The sequence below is a fragment of the Mastomys coucha genome, unplaced genomic scaffold, assembly GCF_008632895.1.
Source record: "Mastomys coucha isolate ucsf_1 unplaced genomic scaffold, UCSF_Mcou_1 pScaffold6, whole genome shotgun sequence".
Taxonomy (NCBI): Eukaryota; Metazoa; Chordata; class Mammalia; order Rodentia; family Muridae; genus Mastomys; species Mastomys coucha.
This window is the reverse complement of record NW_022196912.1, coordinates 69,680,440-69,695,812: the sequence shown is the minus strand read 5'-3', so window position 1 is coordinate 69,695,812 and position 15,373 is coordinate 69,680,440. Positions and strand designations below refer to the sequence as shown.

Below are 15,373 nucleotides of genomic sequence, written 5' to 3'. Positions count from 1 at the left end.
TTTTTTTGTATAGCCCTGGCTGTCCTGGAACTCACACTGTGAACCAGGCTGGACTTGAACTCAGAGATTCACCTGCCTCTGCCTTTTGAGTACTGGGTCTAAACGTGTGTGTGACCACTGCCCAGCAATAATTTTTTTTTTTCCGAGACAGGGTTTCTCCATGTAGCCCTGGCTGTCCTGGTACTCACTCTGTAGATCAGGCTGGCCTTGAACTCAGAAATCCGCCTGTCTCTGCCTCCCAAGTGCTGGGATTAAAGGCATGCGCCACCACTGCCCGGCCCCAGCCTGACATTTCTTAAGAGTTTCAATTCAGTGAGATAGGATGGAGGACATGGCAAAGTCAGGAGGTATTCAAACAGGGAGGGCTTAGAATTGCAGTCTGAACACTTTGGACCATTACAGAATAGTGGAGGCTCATTAGGACAACTGGGAGGTAATGAGCTTGCTATGCAAGCTTGATGATCTGAACTTAAACCCCCAGAAGTTACATTAAAAAGACAAAAAACAAAGACAACCAAAACATGGACATGAACACGGTAGCATGAACCTATAATCCCAGGACTGGGGAGGCACAAACAGGAGTATCATGGGGTTTGATGGCCAGACAGCCTAGCCAATAGGTGAATTCCAGGGTCAGTGAGAGACACTCTCTTTAGCGATGAGGAAGAGTGTGATAGAGGAAGATAATGCCCTTCTACCTCTGACCTTTCACTCAAGTACATGTGAGGCACACTGTGCACAGACATGCATACACATCTATACAACCATAGCTTGAACACATGAATTATTGAACAGAGTAGCCTTGCTGCTATCGGTGTTGTATAATAACAGCTGGAAGCATGTGCAGGATAAGAAAGAGAGATGGGAGCATAAGAAAGATTAGGAGATATTCAGTAGTGATTGTGCACACTATAATCCTAGCATTTAAAAGGCTGAGTCAGGAGGATCACAAACTTGATGACAACCTGGGCTACACATTCACTTGGAAAGTCTTGGGAAAAGAAGACTGATAATTGCAAATGGCCAGAGAAGAGATATGAACAACGGTGACTACTGTGGAAGTGGAGAAGTGGGAACAATCCGAAAAATACTATGGGAATAAACAAAGAAAACACACACACACAGCCCACAAAAATAATCCAGGTGTGGTAATAGACACTTTTAACCCTGGCATCTGGAGGAGCTCTGCAAATTTGAGGCAAGCCTGGTTCTGACGTAATAAAGTGAAAAACAGAGTTCTGGAGATGTAGAAATAAAATAAACTAAGGGGGCCATGTTCCAGCTCCTGTAAGCAGCACGCAGTGTGGAAACAAAGTTTTACAGTAGCAAGCAGCAGCTTCAGACATTGAGAAGTTGTGTTCCAGAGATAGCCAAGGACATGCCATAAAAACAAAGTTCTGGTGGTCAGAATGTTGAGACAGAATGACCAGGCCATTCTGAATAAGCTAAGTAAGGCCAAAACAAAAATAACTGGTGGTCGCAATGATGTGAAGGTCTATGAAAACAAGATTAGCAATTCTCGAAAGAACCCCCAACCCCTCCTCCTCCACAAACTGTCACCCTGACCTTGCTGATGACAATCCTCCCTACCACCTAGTTACTCAGCCCCTTCCCAGGGACTTTTCAAGGCCAGGTGCAGAGCTGGATAGGGAAGTTAGCTGACTAAGCCTAGAACAGTCCCCAGAGCAAGCCCACCAATGCCTGATGAGATTCTTTGTCCTGTGTTCCACCAACCAGAGTAAGCCAGCTAACCCTGTTGCAGGAATCTGCCCTCTGTAAAGTATAAAAGATGTGTGCTTTCTGAGTTTGGGGTTGACCCCCCTGTAAGGTTGGGCAACCCCACCTACATGGATCAATAAACCTCATGTTATTGCAACCATCTATAGCCAATCTGTGTTCTCTGGGTTGAGCCAAGATTACTACAGTTCACATGGGCCACTTTAGCCAGTCAAAGGTACGTCTCAAAAGACATAAAGTGAAGGCATAGTCTGTGACTTTAATTTTTTTCAAATCTTTTGTTTGTTTTTGTTTTTTGTGTTTTGTTTTTTGAGACAGAGTTTCTCTGTATAGCCCTGGCTGTCCTGGAACTCACCAGGCTGGCCTTGAACTCAGAAATCCACTTGTCTCTGCCTCCCAAGTGCTGGGATTAAAGGTGTGTGCCACCACTGCCCGGCTAAAGACTTTATTTATTTATTATATGTAAGTACACTGCAGCTGTCTTCAGACACATCAGAAGAGGGCATATAGATCCCATTACAGATGGTTGTGAGCCACCATGTGGTTGCTGGAATTTGAACTCGGGACCTCTGGTAGAGCAGTCAATGTTCTTAACCACTGAGCCATCTCTCCAGCCCTTAAATCCTATTTTTAATGATTTTTTTAAAGACTTTATCTTATGTATATGAGTACACTGTCACTGTCTTCAAACACCATAAAGGACATTGGATCCTATTACAGATGGTTGTGAGCCACCATGTGGTTGCTGGGAATTGAACTCTGGACCTCTGGAGAAGAGGAGCCAGTGCTCTTAACTGCTGAGTCATCTCTCCAAGCCCTTAATGATGGTTCTTAAATGCTTTAACCTTCCTTGTAACCCACTGATGATACAGGGAAGTGGACTTGTTTAGAAAGGTTCTTTGGAGCAACTCTCATCTGTGTTGTCTGGAAATCAACTGTTCAGTTTACAGGCAAGCAGGAAGTGGCAGCTCGGTCCATTCGCAAACACCTCACAGATACATAGCAGTCCAGTTCGGTAGAGTCCGGTTAGCAACAGCAGTGACCTAGTAGAGGCAGCCTGACCTCAGGCCTCTCCTCAAGTCAGCAGAAGGGACCAACAGGAACACCAGAAGTTTTCAGTTGTGCCTCTCTGAGGGAAGCAAAGATCAGGAATGAGAGACCCATAAGTGTTGCACACCTAGCTGTACGAGCAAGCCAAGCTCTGTCTCCATCATTCCGTAGAGTCCTATTTATACCCTCCAAACATCACGTGTCTTCCACATACCTTATCTCAGCATGTTCCTTCATGTGTTTGCCTCAGCAAAACACTATCCAACGTTTCTGCTTCAATGGTCTCTCCAAGGTATGGTTGAGGGTAGGTTCTTATTGTAGATATGAGAGAGGGTACAGGAAGAGTCCAGAGCAAGGAGAGAAAGTAGATTGAACATGAGCAGCAGACTGGACTAGGGCATGAAAGGAGAAAGGGGGGATGGAGAGGATGAAAGAGGGAGGGAAGAGAGACCCAAGAGAGCAGCACATGGTCAGAATGGCAGGGCTATATAGGAATGGAAGCTGGGGAGGGGAAGCCCACGATCTTGAGATGTTTAGGGTAGGGGAGGGTTGAGAAGAGCTGAGAGGAGCCCAGCCGCCAGCATGGGCCCTGCAGTAGGTATCTGAGATGCTAAGAGAGCCTGGAGGCCAGCATGCACTTTGGTATCTAATAGGCACCACCGTTAGCCTTTTTTGTTATCTGACATTTCAGACTTTTTGTTGATGATAAGGGGCAATGTAATCTCTCTGTAATTGCTTCTTAGCTGAAATTAGTATGTCATTGTCAGGGCCCAGGAAGGCTGAGATGCTGCTAAGACCAGGGGGTAGGGAGAAGATTCATGCCAGGGGATGGATATATACATGTATATGTGCAGGAAGGGAGGTGGAGAAAACTGCAGACATGGTGGTATTTGTTTGGATGTGAGGTGTGAGGAGGTGAAGGGTCTGAATAGGACAAGTATAAACCTTGAAAGCGATGACATCATTAAATAGAGACACAAGTTTTGCTTGAGTGATCCTTTGTAGAAGTGAGGTACGGTAAGTTAGAAATGATTATTTTTTATAAAATTACATTTATTTATTGTTTTGTATGTGTGTGTGTGTGTGTGTGTGTGTGTGTGTGTGTGCAAAAGGACAGTCTGCAGTACCATTCTACCTTGTGGGTCAGACCTGGGGATTGAACTCATGTCTCTAGGCTTAGCAGCAAGTACTTTTCCTCACTGCTAAGCCATCATGCTAGCCCAAAGGACTGGCTTGGTGCTCTTCAGCTGGACAGTTAGATCAGGTCTGGGCATTGTTTCTTAGTATAAAGGCAAGGAATACTCTTGCAATGAGAACAGCTCTGCTTTTATAGTGCTCAGTCATTAGCACCCCAAACTGAGGTAGTTATTACTTCCCCAGCAGTAAAAGCTTGATTATAGCCCCTGCCTGCTTACTCTGTGAAGGCTCTTGGTTCCTGAAACTTCCACAGGCAATATGGTATTAATGGTGATTAATCATCATGTAACTCAATACAAAGACAAGAACATTTACTGTGACTTCCTGGGAGTGCGCATACAGTTTTTTAGGGGCCCTTGGGGCTAGAGAACTGGACCGTTTTCCGGGTGGCTCTGGGGCCTTCCCAAGCCTGAGCTCGCCAGCCAGCCGTGAACAGAGACTATTGCTCTGGGCGGACCCTCCCTTTTACCTGGAGCAAAGGATCCTTCGTCCTTTCCCCTTCGGGGACAGCTCCCCCTCCGGGAGCGGGTAGGGGGCGGGGCTGGCGCTCGGCCCCGCCCTCCGTCCCACCCGCGCGGCCAGCCCGGTTCGTGGCCTTGCTTGTGCGTCTGCGCGAACCTTGGACTCGAAGCAGCCATGATGGTGGGTGTTCACGGCGGCGCCGAACTCGGGGCGCGCGGTGGGGGCGGCGGGCGCGGGGACGGCGCGGGCCGGGCGCTAATGTCTCTCTTTGTGTCTCCCCCTTTCCTCCCTCCCCCTTCGGTGTGCTGGGCCCGCCGACCCCGCAGGAAGGCCTGGATGACGGCCCCGACTTCCTCTCGGAGGAAGACCGCGGAGTAAGTTGTGTCTTCTTCGGTGGTCTAGGACCCTCTGTCCCTCCCCCGCCGTGGTCTGAGGAGGGGGTCCCCGTCTGCGCTGCCGCCCTGCGTCGCCCTTCCGACCTCCGCGGCGCGCGCCCCGCCCTTCTGCAGCCCTTCTTCCCTGGGGTCGGGCGCTTCTCGGTTCCGCTGGTCCCGTGGCCGCTTTCTCGCCTTGGGCGGGCGAGCCAACCCTGTGCTGAGCATGCTTTTCCCAGGCCCCGCTGTCGGTGGGGTGGCGAAGGTGGTGGCCGGGTTGGAACGCCCCCATCCTTGACTCTCTGGGCCAGGAAACCCATATTCAGACCTTCCTGGTGGTACCGTCAAAAAATCTGCTTTCTGTGGCTTTCTGGAACCTCGTTTCTCCTTTCTCTGCTGAATGGTATGGATTTGGTCTAAATTTACTCTTTTGTACTGAGATTTTTTTTTTGCAGTCAGCAAATCTCAGTTGTGCCCTAAAAGATTTTGCAGAGAACTGATAGCCTTCAGTATCTTTACTTTTTCTAGTAGATCCCTCAACACTCATCCTTTTCAGGGTTCTCTCAGCATTGTTTCCCATCTCTAACTCTGTTAAGGTATGACTTACAAAATAATAATTTATATAAAAATGTACAGCGTGATATTTTGATGCGAGTAGAGGTTGTGAAATAATTACCATTGTCAAGTTAATTAACATAGACCTCGCTCAGGTACCTTAATTTTCTTTTTGAGGAGAACACTTTGTCCACTCTCAGCAGAGTTTCAAGTATACATTATTATTAATCACTCCACTGTACCTTAAGTATTCAGAACTTAAAACTGAAAGTTTGTATTCTTTGACCACTCCTTCCCCCTTCCCCTCTTCCTGCCCCTTGTTTAAAGGTCTCATTTCTCGATCCCACTTCTTCCTCCTCCCCCCCACCCACCCGCCCCCCCAGCGCTCCATTTGTCTTAGTGAAGGGTAGCAATGCATGTAGTGCCTTATACAGGTGCAGGATTGAAAAATACCGCTACTGATGTATGTCGCCAAGCAAAGTTTCCTTGTCACCATTTTATCATTTAACAGCTCACACTTTATTTGCTAGGCTTGTTTTTTCTTTTTAGACAAGTTACCTTGTACAAGGAACTTAAGTGTGGATGATAGGTGTATGCCACCCAGCCTAGTTCTCCCATTTATTTTCTATTTGGCTTTTACTTATCCATCCTAAATAATGTGAGAGATGCAGGTGTTAGTGGGTTGGAGATAGATGATAAACATTGCAGGATATTGTTGTTGGTAAGAGATTCTTTGTCTGTGTGGTAGGTAGGTGCAACTATGTGCGAGTGCCTGTAGGGGCCAGACTGTGTCAGACCTTAGAGGCTGGTGTTACAGGTGGTTGAGAGCAGTCTGTGTGGATGCTGGGAACTGAATTCAGGTCTGTAAGAGCAGTGTGCTCTAACTACTGAAGCCATCTCAGCTGCTGCCCCTGAAGCAGAGTTTTAAAAGTTGAGTATCATAGAGGGGCCCATACTGATCTGTTTCCTTCCTCCATATAGTCCCCTTTCTGCTTTCCTGTCGTATGTATTCCATTGCCAAGAACAGCTTTGTAGGCTCAGCTCTCTCCTTCCACTTGTATGTGGGTTCTGGGATTGAACTCAGGTTGTTAGCAAGCACTTTACTTACTGAGCCATCTTGCAGGCCAAGGTTGGGGTTTAATAAAGCTATTTAGTACAGGCTTTAGGCATGAGGGTTCGGAAAGAGCATTCTCTCAGAAAGAAAGACAGACGCACCCAAGAGCATGGGATGTAAGTTTCTCTAAGGCGTTTCTAAGAGACTTGTGGTGTGGATATTGACTCGTCAAGGGGGACTTGAGAGCAGCAGCCAGATGCTTTTATAAATGATAATTAACTCCCTCAGTTTAAAAGTTTACACAGCAGCATCATGCCGTTTTTGGTTTCTAAAATTTAACTTCTAGTTAACTATAAAACAATGTTTATGTGTATTAATTACAGAATGTGTGTGAATTTTGGATAAGACAGAATTAGAATTTACTGATTGTATTTTGGGGTTTGTTTTGTGTGATGTTTTGAGACAGGGTCTCACTTTGTAGCTATGACTGGCAAGGAACTCAGATATTTGCTTGCCTCTGCCTCCTTAGTTCTAAGGTTAAAGGCATGAGCCACTGCCTGGCATATTTTGAGTTTTAAGGGAAAAGAAGTGGGCTGAAAATCAGTGGTGAGTGTAAGACCTTGGCCTCAATCCTTGATACTGGAAATAAAATAGAAAGTAGCAGTTAATTGATGAGATTAGTTTTAGTTCAGATAAATTGATTGTTCTAAAAGCATGTAGTCTTCTTTGTTTAGATTAAAAAACTGTCTTTTGTAGTATACCATAAAAAGCAAACAGGAATTGTTCAAGTGTTAATTTTTTTGTTTGTTTGTTTGGTTTTAGTTTTTCAAAACAGGGTTTCCCTGTGTGGCCTCTGCTATCCTGGAACTCACTCTGTAGACTAGGTTGACCTCAAACTCAAGAGATCCACCTGTCTCTGCCTCCTAATCTCTGCTGAATTAAAGGTGTGCACTACCACAGCCCAGCTAGAGTGTTAATTTTTTAAAATATTTTTTAAAGATTTATTTAGTTTATGTATGTGAATACACTGTAGCTGTCTCAGATGCACCAGACAGGGGCATCGGATCCTGTTACAGATGGTTGTGAGCCACCGTGTGGTTGCTGGGAATTGAACTCAGGACCTCTAGAAGAACAGTCAGTGCTCTTAACTGCTGAGCCATCTTTCCAGCCCCAGTATTTTTTTACATCAATGATATGGAAAGTGGAATGTTTTCTAATGGATAACTTTTGTTGGTGGCTTTTTGCCTTTGTAAAATTTGTGTACAGAACTGAAAGTACTTCAGTGATAATGTCTGAGAACTTGTCACAAAATTAAAGAGAAAGCAAAGAGCATAGCTGCCTAGGAATAATGGTGGAATGTTGTGAATGAAAGAAATTGTTGGGCTGAAGAGATGGCTCAGTGCGCCGACTGCTCTACTGAAGGTCTTGAGTTCAAATCCCAGCAACCACATGGTGGCTCACAGCCATCCGTAATGAGATCTGATGCCCTCTTCTGGGGTATCTGAAGATAGCTACAGTGTACTTACATATAGTAAATAAATAAATCTTTTAAAAAAAAGAAAGAAATTGTTTATTTTTAGTAGAGCAAATGTCAATTTATTAAGGAAAAGTAAGAGTCGAAGGGGTTCCAAGGAGCATACTCTAAAAACAAATACACAAATCAAATACAGCCTGGAGGTGTAGCCCACTGGTGTGGCTTGCCCAGCATAGTTCTGTGACTGGGTTTGGATACCCCTCCCCTAAGTAGAAAAAGGCATCATGAGTTAGAAATTATGTACAACAAGCATGGTTCCACCAAGGCTGAAGGCCTGAGTTTAGTCCTGGGATGCAGATGATGGGGAGAGAACCAGTTCTCACAAGTTGCCGAGTTACTGACCTCCACATGCATTCTGTGGCTTGCCTCATCCCCCACTTGGAAAAAATTAAATAAAATGTTTAAGGAAAAAAGAAAAAGAGAAGACAGCCTGAATCTCTATTTTTTTTTAAAAGTTTTATTTTATTTATTTATGGTGGTACAGATGGCTGTGAGCTATCGTGTGTGGCTGCTGGGAATTGAACTCAGGACCTCTGCCAGCCTCGTTAGCTCCGGCGTAACTCACTGTAGCTGTCTTCAGACATACCAGAAGAGGGCATCAGATCTCATTACAGGTGGTTTTGAGCCACCATGTGGTTACTGGGATCTGAACTCAGGACCTTTGGAAGAGCAGTCAGTGCTCTTACCCGCTGAGCCATCTCACCAGCCCCTGAATCTCTGAAAAGAAATGTTTTTAGGCTGTTAGGATGTAGTGGTGGCTGTGTGCATCATCCAGTTCTTCCTTGCTTTGGTGCTATGGAGCTGCTGAGTCGCAGTTACGGCTGGATGTTGTGTTAAGCACTGTGCAGACTGTTCAGTCAATATCCGAAGCCTAGTTTCTCTCTTCTTTTACATTTATTTGTGTAAGTGTGTATGTGATGGTGCCACAAGGAGGTGAGTGTAGGAACCAATCACAGGTCCCCTGGAAGAGCAGCAGACACACGCAGCCATGCAGCCAACCCTCTAACCCATGTACAGATGTTAGAATACAACCTTCAGGAGTTGGTTCTGTGCTGGACAGTGGGTCCTGAGGCTTGAACTCAGGTCAACAGGCCTGTACAGCACACAGTTCTCTTACTGAGCACGCTCTCCCTTTCCCTCTCCCTCCCCCTCCTCCTCCCCTCCCTCTCCCTCTCTTTTTTTTCTCTCTCTCTGGCTCCAACAATCCATGAAGTTTCTTATTCACTGAAGTTTGATTACTGTTGCACATTTAGTTTGCTATTTCCTCATTTTTGGAATAGAAGTGTCTGGCCTGTTTAAATTTGCATGTGTCATGTCTGTCCTGTTAGAAGTAGATCCCAGTAGTCAGATTTTAAGGCACTGCAGTTTTTGTTTAGACTTCAGCTCAGTAGTTCTCAACCAGTATGTGGTGACTCCTTTGTGGGAAATCTAAAGACTCTTTCACAGCAGTCACTTAAGACCACCAGAAAACACAGATATTTATATTACAATTCATAACAGTAGCAAAGTTACAGTTATGAAGTGGCAACATAAATAACTTTATGGTTGCCGGTCACCACAACATGAAGAACTGTATTAAAGGGTCGCAGCATTAGGAAGATCTAAACCCCTGCTTTAGATCATTTTGCACAGCCTATAGAATAGGGACTCTCTTTTCCCCACCCCTTCACATTGTATTTGTTTGTTTATTTTGTTTGTGGGATGCACGTGTGTGGTCAAATGACTCTCCTCCTATGTGGGAACTCAAATCCTCAGACTCCTTCATCCACTGAGCTATTGCGCCAGCCTTTCTCCCCCTTCCACCTCTCTTTGTTTGGTTCTTCAGATAGATCTCCCTGTGTAGCCCCCAAACCCTGGTTTTCCTGCCTCCTCCCCTCCCCAAGTACTGCTTCTGCCTGTGTGCACCATCACAGCCAGCTTTTGAAAAGAAGTCTGACAGAAAAGTATAAAGTGAGTGTTTGATCTAGGTAGCAAAAAGAAACATTAAAGATTCAGACATAACACCGGCATGTAGAATAATGAGTAGGTAAAAGTAAAGACAGTATTTTAAGGGAAATCTTTTAAAACAGATGTAGGGTTTCATCATGGTATTTTTATCAGGACAGGCTCAGGACAAAAAGAAAATGTTTTATGGTGACTAAAAAGAAGGCTTAAAATAGTATATTTGGTGACATATACCAGTAACCCATGTTCTTGAGAGAACTGAGGTGGAGGGATGGCAGGGCTAAGAGTGTGAGAGTGTGCCCCCCTACCCGCAAAAGTTAAAAAACAAAACAACCTCACAGCATCACAGCTATAGGCCAAGCCTTGTTTTCTTCAGCTCCACTTCTTCAGGAGCCACACACACAAGTGAAGGATGGTAACGTATCATTTAATAGACAAATGAGCCCTTTGAACTGGAATGTCACTATGTTTTGATGTGCAGTGCATGTCAGAGTAATGGCCTAATTCCCTTAGCACGTGCTTTCAATTCTAAATGGCATGCTGTTTTAAAAGCAGCTGTAGTGGGTGGGGCAGCTGCATCCTCTGGACTCCCCGTCTTGTGGTGTCATACTCCTGCTGTGCAAAGAAAGCTCCTTCAGCTCAGGCACACATGGATCCTCAGGTCAGAACAGTCATTGGGGCCAGCTTAATTTCACCTTGGAAATATTTTCTGTATCTTTTAAAAACTTGTAAAATTTTTATTTATTGTTAATTGGAAATGTGGAGGTCAGAGGACAGCATCATGAAGTTGGTTCTTTCTACCTTTCCATAGGTTCCAGGGATAGGCCTTCAGGCTCTCACTGTGTGTGGGTCTGGTTTGTCTGGTGCGATCCAGGATACAGTGCTGGTCAGAGCCACCCTGGGAGGGAGAGGCTTTATCTGGCTTACAGGTTATATAACCCATCAGTGAGGGAAGCCAGGGCAGGAGCTCAAGGCAGGAACTGAGGCAGAGCTGTGGAGGAGTGCTGCTTGCTGGCCTGTTGTGCTGCTGTACTTACCCACCCAGGCTCACCCAAGTAGGGCGGCACACCTACGTGGGCTGGTCTGATAAAGTCAGTTCCTCAGTTAAGCTTGCTCTTCCAGCGACTTTGTCTGTGTTGACAAAAACCAGCACAGGTGGCAAGTGCATCTCATTGGCCCTCCTGTTTTTCTCTCCTGCAACATTTGTGTTTTTCTGGGTGTAGCAGAGCTCACTGCTGCTCTTCCATCCTTCCAGCTTCCATTCTCCTCCTTGTCTTCTCACCATTTCATACTTAAAATCATTAAGTCATTCACTTCCCCAAAGGACTTCCCTGTACCCCATTTCTTTTGGAGTAAAGTCCAGACATCTTATGCCCTATTTATCACTGTTGACAGCTCTTTGTGGTTGGCTGGCCCATACCTCTCCCACCCCACACAAGCTCTGTCTGTCTTTGAAGCGCCTCTGTACTTTGTCTACTTGGTGTATGCAGTTCAGTGTTGTAAGGGGCTCCTCACACATTTTCTTTGACTGGAAATTCTTTTAAAACCTGGAACAGCCAGGCAGTGGTGGCACACGCCTTTAATCCCAACACTTGGGAGGGAAGCAAAGGTAGGTGGATTACCTGAGTTTGAGGCCAGCCTGGTCTACAGAGTTCCAGGATAGCCAGGGCTATACAGAGAAACCCTGTCTCAAAAAAAAAAAAAAAAAAAAAAAGTAAAACCTGGAACAAATATTTGTTATTTGTGTGCCTGTACAATATGTACACAGTTATACAGATTCAGAAAGATTAAAAAAAAACTGGTTGTGGTTATATATACCTAGTAGGAGCTGTAGTCAGACACACTATTGAGCTCTACTTTCTGGACTCCTAACCTTTTTGTTACCACCATGAATTTAAATAAAATTTAAGTTCTTTAAATAAAAATAAAATAAATAAATAAATAAACTCTTTAAAATAAAATAAATAAATAAATAAACTCTTTAAATAAAAACAACTTTGTTTTTGAGACAGGGTCTCACTATATAGCCCAGGCTATAACTCAAGAGATCTGCTTGCCTCTGTCTTTCGAGTGCCGGGATTAAAGGCATGTCCACCATCTTAGTTTTATTTAGTTCTTGTTGTATAGCCCAGACTAGCCTCAAACTCACAGCAATTCTGAGGGATGGGGTTCATTTTACTTAGAATACAAAGCATTGGATTCTCTTGTGGTATGGTACAGAGACTTCTGAAGTGGCTGCTTGCTTGTGCATTCTAGAGATGACAAGGACCCATGGCAGGACCATAGTGAGCCAGAGTCATAGTGGATTAGAGATGATGTCAGGTGAGATGTTAGAGTGCCCAGTGGGTTGCTGTAGTACACTGGCTTTTCCAAGTGGGAACCTTTTTAAACTCAGGAATAATATCTAGAGTAATGAGATTGTAGCAGTGGTCTATAAGGAACAGATTGCTGAAGTTCAAAACAAAAACAAGAAACCAGCAGAAGATTACAATAATTGTTATTTTTCACCCTCCTTATCATCTCTATACATTTTCTAATGCTGATGCTTTTCTTTTGCGGGGGTGGGGTGTGGGGGGTTGGGGGGTGGCGTTCAAGACAGGGTTTCTCCCTGTAGCCCTGGCTGTTCTGGAACTCAATCTGTAAACCAGGCTGGCCTCGAACTCAGAAATCCACCTGCCTCTGCCTCCCAAGTACTGGGATTAAAGGCATGCACCACCACTGTCCAGCATGCTGATGCTTTTCTAGAAAGAGAAACTGATTGATATTTTTAATACTTACTTATCTTATATTGACACACGTGTATGACAACTTGCTAAAGTCAACTGTCTTTCCAGTGTGTGGGTCCAGGTATCAGACTCAGGCTTGGCAGTAAGCACATCTACCAGCCAAAACATCACACCAGCCTGACAATGTCTTTTTGTCTAAGTAGTTATAAATGGAGAATTAACCACCCAGCAGCTGGTCAGCATCGTTTTTCTTTTTGTGTTCTGGTGCTTAGAGCCTGGGTCTTGTACAGCCTAGGTTGGCTTCAGCTTCCTGTATAGGTGAGGCTGACCTTGAACTTCTGATCCAAGGAATTTTACCTTCCAAGTGCACCACCGCTCCTGGCTTAGGGTCTTTAAGTGATTATCATCATTATAAGATTTTTTTTTTTAAGTATGTGTGTATGTGTGCTTATGTAAGTGCCTGCAGTGCAGGTGCCTTTGAAAACCAGAAGAAGGTATTGGGACTTCCAGCTCTGGGGCTAGAATAATTATCAGTAGTTGTGGGTGCTATAAATCAAATTTCTGTCCTCTATTCTCTGGAAAAATAGCAAGTACTCTTAAAATGACTGAGCCATCTCTCCAGCTCAAGATCTTTAAATTTTTCATTTATTTGTATGCATTTTTTGAGACAAAGCTTGCTGTGTAGACCAGGCTAGCCTCAAATTTCCAGAGATCTGCCTGGAACTGCCTCCAGCCTGGAATTAAAGGTGTGCACCACTTCCCTGGTCTTTTAAGTTATTTTTAATGATACTGTACTTTTTGTTGTTTAACGTGTCTGTCTTTTGAAGAACAACACACATATTTAACCTACTCTGTCTCTGAAGTACAAAGTTTATTGGACCGAATAAAAATTAGACCAGTTAAAGTCTAGTTAGAAATTTCCTCAAACTGAACTCATTAGTTGCAGAAATTTGATTAAATGCTGGCAATAAGAGGATGTATCTTCATTAAGTCTTTCCCTTAGTAAAACCTTCTTAAGTTACACGTGTTTTCCCCCCCAGAATGGAAAACAGAGTCTGCCTGAGAAATCTGTATAATTTATGTGATTGACATTAAATTTACAATGTTTTTTTTGTTTTGTTTTGTTTTTGTTTTTCGAGACAGGGTTTCTCTGTATAGCCCTGGCTGTCCTGGAACTCACTCTGTAGACCAGGCTGGCCTCGAACTCAGAGATCTGCTTGCCTCTGCCTCCCAAGTGCTGGGATTAAAGGCGTGTGCCACCACTACCCGGCCAAATTTACAATGTTTTATGATGTTTAAGTGAAGGTGATTGCAATTTTTTTCTGTGTAATCCTAAGTAATATATATAGTTAACGGAAAGATCTATTTCGAGTGTGTTAGGATATAAAAATATTCACTGAACACCCAGTGGTGGTGACACACACCTTTAATCTGGAAGCAGGGACAGGCAGATTTCTGTGAGGACAAAGACAGCCTGATCTGTAAAGAGAGATCAGGACAGCCAGGGCTACACAGAGAAACCCTGTTTTAAAAACCAAAAAGAAAAATAGCAAATTAACTTTGAGTGGAATTTTGTGCTGATGTGATACAGTACCACCTGAGATAAGGAAGCAGAGGGATTTCATTTTAGAGACTGGCTTCTCCACTGTATATCTTGGTTATTATAAACAGGTCTTGAAAAAAGTTTTACATGTATGTACTATGAAGTATAATTTACTGTCAAATAAAATAATCCTTTATGTCTACTTTTTTTTTTAAAGACCAGGTCTCTCTGGACCAGGCTGGTCTTGAACTTGGAGATCTGCCTGCTTCTGCTTCCTGAGTGCTAGGATTAAAGTAGTGCCACCACCTGTTTGGTATGTACTTCCTAAAAACAAAGCTAGAGCTAGATTTTGTTTTTGGAACAGGGTGGTGAACTCAGCTTTTAAAAGACATGGTAGATTGAGTTAATAAATCTTAAGGTATTCAAAGTGTATAATATGCTTTAATAAGGTGTGTAAAAGAGAAGTAACAGAAAAGTTAGAAAGCTAAGAGCTAGGTCTCTGGGCTGGAGAGATGGCTTAGCAGTTAAGAGCACTGGCTGCTTTTGCAGAGGACCCAAGTTCAATTCCCAGCACCCACATGGTAGCTCACACCTGTCTGTAACTTCAGTTCTAAAGGATCTGGCGCCTCTACACAGACATACATATAGGTAAAATACCAATGCACATAAAAATAATAAATCTTAAAACAAGCAAACAAAAAAACAGGCTGAAGAAGAGATGGTTCACTGGGTAAAGTGCTTGCCATACAGACATGAGGATCTCAGTTCAGACCTCCAGAACCTGCTGAAAAAGAAAGTTGGACATGGCAGTATATACTTAGGATTCCAGTACTGGGGACATGGGTACAGACAGGTCCTGGAGGTGGGTGACCAACCAAGCTGTCAGCTTCAGGTTTGATGAAAGACCCTGTCTCAAAAGATAGGATCAAGCCGGGCAGTAGTGGCGCACGCCTTTGATCCCAGCACTCGGGAGGCAGAGGCAGGTGGATTTCTGAGTTCGAGGCCAGCCTGGTCTACAGAATGAGTTCCAGGACAGCCAGGGCTACACAGAGAAACCCTGTCTCGGAAAAAACAAACAAACAAAAAAAAAGTAGCAATGAAAATAATTTTATGGTTGAGGGTTACCACAGCAGGAGGAACTGTATTAAAGGGTGGCAGCATTATTGAGGGTGGCAGAATATTGAGAACCACTGGACT

At 44.1% G+C, this 15,373-nt stretch overlaps 1 protein-coding gene and 1 long non-coding RNA gene across 3 annotated transcripts in view; one reads left to right on the top strand and one right to left on the bottom strand.

Moving 5' to 3' along the window:
* The window catches only part of LOC116081148, a 67,342-nt gene extending 62,687 nt beyond the window's left edge, over nt 1-4,655 (bottom strand). Inside the window, exons 1-2 of the long non-coding RNA XR_004114722.1 lie at nt 4,454-4,655; nt 3,002-3,098 (exon numbers count right to left, since the gene is read on the bottom strand). This is a non-coding gene — a long non-coding RNA (uncharacterized LOC116081148). The remainder of the gene's footprint in view (nt 1-3,001; nt 3,099-4,453) is intronic.
* The window catches only part of Snx6 (sorting nexin 6), a 44,073-nt gene continuing 33,260 nt past the window's right edge, over nt 4,561-15,373 (top strand). For both annotated transcript variants that reach the window (XM_031357767.1, XM_031357766.1), the window contains exons 1-2: nt 4,561-4,626; nt 4,773-4,820. In XM_031357767.1, coding sequence (XP_031213627.1) covers nt 4,621-4,626; nt 4,773-4,820 — 54 coding nt within the window. In that variant the 5' untranslated portion in view covers nt 4,561-4,620. The remainder of the gene's footprint in view (nt 4,627-4,772; nt 4,821-15,373) is intronic.